Below are 10,000 nucleotides of genomic sequence, written 5' to 3'. Positions count from 1 at the left end.
ATAAAAAATATACAAAAATTTATTATAAAAATAAAAAAAATATAAAAAGGGTGTTTTTAAATTTTTTTTTGTTTTTTTTTTGGTTGGGTTTGGGTTAGGGGGGGGGTTTTTGGTTTTGGGGGGGTGGGGGGGTGATGTTTTGGGGTTTTTGTTGGGGGGGTGGGGGGGTTTGGGGGTTGTTTTAAATTGTAATGTGTTTTTATTTTAGTTAATTTGAAAATTATTGAATTATTTTTTATAGATGTTTATAGATAGTTGATAGATTTATATTATTTTATAAATTAAAAATAAATTAAATAATAATATACAATTAAAATTTTTTAAAATTTATAATATATATAATATAATATATTAATATAAAAATATCCACATTTTTGTCTTATATGTAAAATAAATAATAAAATTTAAATATGATAATACATTTACAGTAAAGTATACACACCAACACACACACACACACACACACACACACCCCAAACCCCCAAATATATATATAAATAATTATATATATATATAAATTAAATTTTTATATAACATATATTTATTTAATAATATATATAATTTTTTAATATAAAATATATATAATAACATAATAATTATAATATAAAATATATATACAAAATAAATATTATAATAAAAATAATATAATTATATATGAATATTTGAATTTTTTTAATATATATAAATTGTTATATATATATATATATAATTTAATATATATAATATAATAATATAATAATTATATATATATATAAAATATATTATATATAATGTAATATAAAATATTATATATATATATAATATTAAATAATTAATACTATTCTATTTAAAAAAAAAAAATATTAAATATAAAATATATAAAAATATTTAAATAAATTCTGAATTTTGAATTCCCCGGGAATTCGAAACTTAGTCTCACCCTTCAATAATATTTTGGTTTAAATTGTGGTTTATCTGATTATATATATATAATATAATATATATAATATAAATATATATATATATTAAAATAAATATATAATATGTGTGTTGTGTGTTTGGGGTTGTGTTGGGTTGTGTTTGGTGTGTATTAAAAGGGGGGGGGGGGAGGAGAGAGAAAAAGAGTGAGAGAGAGAGAGAAGAGAAGAGAAAGAAAGAGAAAAGAAGAAGAGAGAGAAAAAGAAAATAAGGAATACATAAACAAAAAGTATATATAAATCGGATTAGGTAATAGGTTAAATAAACAAAATTTTCCCAAATAAACCTCTAAAAACATCCAATACTCCGGGAAAAAACCCTCAACGAAATTCCCAAACCAGCAATACAGCAATAGAGATAAATCCCCCCCACCCCCCCTCCCCGAATATATGTCCATCCAAAAGTATATATATATCTTACCCTTTCTCTCTCTCTCTCTCTCTCTCTCTCTCTCTCTCTCTCTCTCTCTCTCTCTCTCTCTCTCTCTCTCTCTCTCTCTCAATCTCTCTCTCCGACGAGCACGTGCGTGTGTTTGGATATATAACATCAACAAGCTTCAATTGGTTCATCTGGCAGCTTGTATAAGAGAAGGTAGGGGCGGTGTGCGATATATCAGCGCCACTAATGCCTCATCTCCGGGAGGCATTGGCGGAGGAACGAATGCCATTATGCCGGTCCGCGCTGAAGATATTCTCCATTTTCGATCGTCCCGTACTGCTCGTTTTCTTTTTCCAGGGGATACGGCGGTAAAAAGGTGTGTGGGGGAATATCTACTTTGACATTGCCGTTGGTGATTTGATCAAGGTTATGTGGATACGGAGGGAAATAATAAATGGTGATAAATGAGAGGGTGAACAGTGGCAAATATCTAGGGTGAAGGGAAGCCAGATATTCACTTTAAGCCTGTATCCCCTCGCCGTTGAGCAAGGACGTAAACAATATTGTGATCCGCTGATTGTCAAAGAGGGATTTAGATGCTTGGATGGGAAACAAAAAAGCATAATTGAAAACAAATACGAAAAAGTATATATTACATGGAGTTATAGGATAAAGGTTTGGTAAATTTTACTCTATATTCGGTTTGATTTGTTCACTGAATATACGATATATACTCACACTCATTTATTATTATTATTTTTTCTATTTATTTATTTATTCATTTATTTATTTATTTTACTTTTACTTGCACTTGTTGCTAACCAACAGAAAGAATACCACCAAGATAGTTAGATAATTATACAAACAGATAGCTCAACAGACAAACAGTCACACACACACACACACACACACACACACACACACACATACGCACACACACACGTAGAGAGTGCGTGAGTGAGCGAAAAGAAGAGAAACAATTCGCCAATACGCACACTGAGAGAGCTTTGCTGGTCATTGAATAGCTCCGTGAATTAGGGGTCAGGGGAATGATGGGGGCCCGGAAAGTATTGAAAGGGGGGGTTCCCAAGGGGCTACTACGAGGGATCTTACATTTACCCCCGGGTATGTGGGATATTGGGGGGATGTGTGGGATTTAGTGGATGGAAGGAGTAGGGAAAATATATGTTTAATAATATAATAATATAATATATATAATAATATATATATATAATATATAACACACACACACAACCACACAAAACACACACACACACACACACACACACACACATACGCACACACACACACACACAATTTATATATATATTTTATATATATATTATAAAATAAAATTAGAAAAGAAAAAGAGAAGAAAGAGGAAGTGAGGAGAGATAGAAAGAGAAGAGAGGGGGAGAGAGAAAGAAAAAAGTAGGAAGATAAAAAGAAAGATATAGAAAAGAAGAAATAGAAAAGAGAGGAAAAGAAAAGAAGACAAAAAAAAGAGAGAGAGAGAGAGAAAGAGAGAGAGAAAGAGAGAAAGAGAAAAATAAGGAGAGACAAAGAATCTTTCTTCTACCTATCCTCAACACCCTCTGACTTAGGGACCTTTGACTTTGGGACCAGCAGCAAAATTCACACCAATGGGATTATTCCCTCGTACCTAATTCCATCCTCGAATCTCCCATCGATTGTCACCCCACCTGACAATCAAGACAATCATCTTAATATTAGAGCTACAATCAATAATAACCCTTCTATTCATTCCTAATATTCCTATGATATTCCTGATGGTTCCCGTTTTTTTTTAAAGACCTCGGTAACATGGTCGTTGTCCCCGTCCTCTTTAAACGTGGCAAAGTTGAGCTTGTTTCCCCCCACTAACGGTCATTGGAACCTGAGGGGACTTTGGTTGTCCTGATGGCGTTCGGGGTTCTCTCTCCTGTCTTCGCTTCTTTATTGGTTTATTGCTTGTATTCCATTGTCTTAAAATGTTGTGTGTTTTAAAGATATATATAAATTATATATATATATAATATATATAAAATATATATATATATGTTTTGTAAATTTTATACATATATATATTAATATATATATATATATATATTTAATATATATATAATATATATTATATATATATATACACAGCTCACACACCAACACACACACACACTCACACACACCACAACACACACACACAACACACCACACCATATATATATTTTATATATATATATATATATAATATATTTTATATAAAAATCTTTAAGTATATATATGCATATATAAAATATTAATAAAATCCATATATATACACAAACTATATATATAATTTTATATACATATAAATAGTTTTTTTTATAATACATATATGAAATATTTTTATTATATATAGATATAAATTAAAACACACTCACACACTACACACTCACACACACTAACACACACCTCACACAAAATTTTATATATATAATATATATAATATATATATATAATATATATATATAATATATAACACAAGTCCACACACAATCACCAACACAACACACACCACACAACCCCAAAACACACACACCACACAATATAATAAATATATAAATATTTATATAATATATATATAAAAATATGTATATATATGCATAATAAAATTTAAATTATGAAAATTTACATATATAACACAAACATATATAAAATATATAATAATAAAAATTTATATAAATAATAATTTATACAAATATATAATATAGTTAATATGTATATATAAAATAAACCCACACACACTCACACCACACAACTCACCTAACACACCACACATAATATTATATATAATATATATATAATATAATATATATAATATATATATATAGTATATAACCACACACACACACACACACACACACACACACAACACACACACACACACAACAACACACACATATAATATGATAGATATATAATTTATATATATAATATTTATTAAGATATATTATTTTAAATTATTATATATAATATATATATATATATATTATTTATATTAATTTTATATATATAATATATATATATTTAATAAATATATAAGTTATACATATGTTTGTTTATATATATATATATATAATTTAAATAATAATAATATTTATTAATTTATAATAATATATAAATTATATACTATAGATATATAAATATATATAAAATATATATAATTGTATATAAAATATATATAATTTATATATATAATATATTAATATATTTAAAATTCATATTTATAACACATTTATATATATATCATATAGTATATATTTTAAGATATAACATGGGTAATATAAAATTTTAGATTTATATATATATATATATTTATTATATTAAAATATAATATATATATATAGTATATATATTATAATATATACATACCACCACACATACACACACTACACAAACACCACCACATTTTTATATATAATATATATTAAAATATAGATAGAATATATATAAAATTATTAATATTATATATGTGTAGATATATTTTAATATATATATATATAAAATATAATAAATAAAATAAGTAATATGGTAATAGTGTTGTGTTGTGTGGTTTGTGTGGTTGTTGGTGTGGGTTGGTTTTTNGTTGGTTGTGGAGGTGTGTGTGGCGGTTGTTGTATTATGAAAAATTATATATTATTTATTTATTTTTATATATATAATAATATATAATTAATTATTTATTATTTATATATAATCTATAGATATACAATTTATTTATATATAAAATATATATAATATATATATATATATATAATGTATTTAATGCAAAATTTAAAAAATTATATATATAATATATATATAAAAAATATATGTATTTATTATATATTAGATATCTCAATATATATATATAAATATAGTGTTGTAATAAAAAAGCATATATATAGTAAATATATAGATATATATATTTATATATATATATAAAAAATTTTATATAACGTATATATATATATAAATATATATATATATAAATAATTATATATATATAAAATAATGTATATATATAATACATATATATTTTAATAATATATAAATATTTATAATATATTTATACATATTATTTAAATATATATAATATAATATAATATAATATATATATAAATATATATATATATATATATATAAAAATATATATATTAATAGAAACTTATTATAGGCATAACTAATATAATATATAAAATATATAATTATATATATAATTAATATATTACTTATAAATATACATATATCAATATAAATAAATATATATATAGATATATATATATATTATAATATATATATATTATATAATATATATATATATATATAAAAAAAAATAGATATATATATATATTAGATATTTATTCATTTTAAATATATTATATATAACATAAACTAGATATATATATATAATATATATAATATATATATATAATATTTATATATATAATAATATATATAAGGATATATATATATATAAATTGTCCGTTTATGTTAGTGTTTTTAAAACGCACACCACTAGTTTCACACAAGTCATACAAACAACACACACACACACACCACACTCACACCACACGCTAGTTTGGTGTATAACATTATCCCTCAGAAATTATTGGTCAAGAATGATCATAAGGCTCCTATTAAAAAAGCGCTCACATGTACGCGTCCGTCCGTTTCAAGTTAAACCTAAGACTTAAAGGAGAAAATATGAGAGCTGCTCATTGCGGAACAAATTTCCGCAGGGCGACCCCCCCCTAAGACGTACAATTGAAAATTCATATACTTAAAAATATATCTATATATCATCTATTATATATATATATTTATATATATATAAATTTATTTACTCTACTTATCTATCTATCTTCTATCTATCTGCATACAACACACACACTCAAACACACACTACGCACAATGTTGTTGTGTTGTTATTGTTGTGGTGTAGGTTAGTGTTTGTGGGGTTTTGTGTTTTGTTTGTGAAACTGAAAATTCAAAGTTGTAAATTTGTTTGTATAAATCCCGCCTTATACCAATAAAATATTTCCGTCATACATTATTCTTGTCGGCTGCTTTTTCAGAACCTTAAAATTAACGGATTGTCACATCATTTCTCTTTTCTTTTGGAAAAGTCTTTTTCGATTCCTCGTACATATTATTAAATTACCCTCCTATTGTGTAGTAATCAATTCGGAGTTAAGCGAATGAGCGTCACAGCCATACGTAACAGAATATCATGTCTAAATAAAAGAAAAAAGAAGAGAGTAAGGAGGAGGAGGAGGAGGAAGAAAAAGAAGGTCGATAATGATGAAGAAGAATAACACGAGGGTGAAGAAAACTACGAAGAAGAAGAAATACACAGACACATAAGCATGTGCATGTACAAAAAAAAATCCACATATACACGTAGAGCCACAAAGTATATACATACGTATATGCATAGACATAAATATATATCCAACTAAAACAAATCATTAAAATAATTCCTGAATTCTAAACAGGAAATCACAACCCTTCTTTCACGTCATAATCTTTGAGTGTAATGAAGATAAAAAAAAAAAAAAAAAAAAAAAATCCCGCAGTCATTAGTCTGTTCAGCTCATGTGCCTCAGGCTGACTGACCTGAATTTTCTCTTGTTCTCTGATAGCCTGTTGTCCACTTCAAATAAGTCGGTGGATTTGATTAAGTGGATTGGAGAGGGAAAGATAAATAGAAGCAGAGTAAGGGTGAGAGAAAGAGATAGAGCGATAGAGAAGGAAAGAAAATACAAAAGATAGTAAGATGAATAATAATAGTAAGATAAGAATAATAATAGATATAATAAATAATAGAGTAGTAGTAGGTAAATAAGAAAGAGAAATAAGAGGAAAGAAGAAGAAAAAGAGAGAGAGAGAAAGAGAAGAGAAGAGAGAAGAAAAAAAAATAAACCAAATGAAAAAACTGAACAAGATACTAATCAAGAAAGGAGAAAACAACACCTCCCATTACCACGATAGACCCTGACAGGATAAGAGAGATGAAAAAGAAAATCTATGAGGAAGAGAGGTGGGAGAAGGCACAGCACTGACGCCCGGTAGCCTGGCCACCGCACACGCCTCTAAGCTGGCGCGTCCACACCCCCTTCCTCTCACCTCCCCCGTTGCGTAATCCCGAGTGACTTGACGACCAAGATGCTTGTCTTGAGACTTACGATTCCTCTGTCTTCATTCTCGCTCCCGCGTTGCGGAGTAAGTTCCGATGATAGTTTTTGGTTTTGTTTTTTTTTGGGTTTTTTTGCTGTGATCATCTTTGTGGTTAAGAAGCGAAAATATATATTTATAAAAAAAAAAGAGAGAGACAAAGTGAGTGATTTTTTTTTTATATATTTTCTCTTAAATAGACCAAGGAAAAAGGAGAACGGTTGTGTTGTGGATAATGTGGAAAGAGTCTTAGAAAAAAAAAAAATACTGAGAGGCTTCTCGAGTATCTTAATCTTTTTACCTCAAGTCCGATTTTTAGAATCTCGGCAACCTAATTTCCTCTCCTATCCTACACCAAATCCTATCCAGACACCCTATCCTTTCTCCCCTATCAGTCTAGAGTCCATCTCTATCACCCTATCCTCAAACCCACTCCATAATCCCCATCTCTCTATCCCTCTCTTTCTTCTACCTATCTCCTTACCCCTCCTCTAACCCCACGATTCCTCATCCCTCCCTATCCCTCCCTCCATCCTCCTCCCCTATTCTCCCTCCATCCTTCCCCCTTCGCCCTCATCGCAATAAACACCACACCACCAAGATGTCTCTCTCTCCCTTCTTCATCTCTGCTCGTCCCCTTCGCCGCCAAGTTCCTCTACCACTGTAGTTTTTTGGTGCCTGCCTCCTCCTCCCTTTCGCCCCCTGTTCACGCCCATTTGCATATCATTTCTGTAGGTCTTTTTCATGCATGTTGCATCGCACGTTTCATGCAAGATACTTTATGTCTATTGTTTTTTTCAGTTTATACAAAACATTCATATATATGTTTATATATTTATATATATAATTAATAATATATATAATATAATATAATATATAATAAATATAATATGCAATATATATATTTATATATATAGAAAGAAAAATATAATAGTATATATAATAATATATATATAATATATATAGGTATATATAATATATTATATATATATATATATATTATAATATATATATATAATAATATATATAATATAATATATATAATATATGATGAATGGTGTGTGTGTGTGTGTGTATTATATATTCATAAACATATCATAGTATATTATAAAAATTATATATTTATATAGTGTATCATCGATCTATCTATCTATTCTATCTACTATCCTATCTATATATACCTAATTATATGTAATATGTACATCAGAATAATATATATATATACTATATATATATATAATAAATATATCTATATGTATATATATACACAAATACACACTCACACACCACACACACACACACACACACACACACACACCCACCCCCACACACACACGCACCACCACACACACCAGCCCACACACCCGAACACTACACACACACACAAAACAAGCACACACACACACACACCACCTACACCACCCAACACATACACACCACATGTACACACACACACCCACACCACACACACACACACCCCCACCACACACACACACCCACACACACCCACCCCCACACACACACACACCCCCCCACACCCACCCAACTCACACGCAAAACCCCACCATTCACCCACACACCCCCCACCCGCACACACCCCACACACACACACACCCCCCACACACACACACACAAACCCACCCACATTATAAATTCTATATATATAAATTTATATATAATAATTCTCTATATATGTATATATATAAAAATTATACAATATACATATAATAGAATATCTTATATATATATAAATATATAAATATAAATATATATATATATATATATATCTATAATTATATATATATACACCCACAAACACACCCACACACACACACACCCACACACAAACACACACCCACACACAAATATTATATAAATATCTAAATATCTATATACATATATAATATATATATAAATAAAATATAAAAAAACTCATCTCAAATAAATATCTCCACTATATATCTATAAATATATCTATCTAATCTATAACTCCATTAGAAATATAAATTATATCTCTCTTTATATATCACCATAAATATCACACCATATAAATTATCCATATAAAATATATATCCTCTCTGTAATATATACCATATAAATCTATATCTAAAAATATATAACTCAAATATAACTTCTATGTTTATCTCGTATAATCCTAATCACACAATCTCTCTACTATATAAACTAACATAGATCACGAAAAATATAATCTTCAACAATACCCATATCCTACCCTATATATATCAAAAATATAATCTCTATATATCAACTATAGCTATATATTCAAATCCAACCTCGCAACAATCTAACACTATATATAATCTCTAACTATCTAACCTAACTCTATCCAATCTCTCTCTCGAAGATATATAATCTCTAAAACCCTCTATATCTCAATCTAAATCTAACTCTATCACACTAACTATCAATCCACCAGTATACACAATCATCTCTATCTTAATATCCCAAA

The 10,000-nt window shown here is 27.7% G+C and overlaps 1 protein-coding gene across 1 annotated transcript in view; it reads left to right on the top strand.

Moving 5' to 3' along the window:
* The window catches only part of LOC122248951 (uncharacterized), a 157,392-nt gene that overhangs the window by 25,807 nt on the left and 121,585 nt on the right, over positions 1 to 10,000 (top strand). The window contains exon 4 of the mRNA XM_086556664.1: positions 1,534 to 1,703. Coding sequence (XP_086412790.1) covers positions 1,534 to 1,703 — 170 coding nt within the window. The remainder of the gene's footprint in view (positions 1 to 1,533; positions 1,704 to 10,000) is intronic.

Source organism: Penaeus japonicus, unplaced genomic scaffold (genome assembly GCF_977035675.1).
Source record: "Penaeus japonicus unplaced genomic scaffold, GWHDUDI00000001_assembly GWHDUDI00000033, whole genome shotgun sequence".
Classification (NCBI taxonomy): Eukaryota; Metazoa; Arthropoda; class Malacostraca; order Decapoda; family Penaeidae; genus Penaeus; species Penaeus japonicus.
The sequence above is the reverse complement of the archived record's forward strand: the minus strand, read 5'-3'. Positions and strand labels throughout refer to the sequence as shown.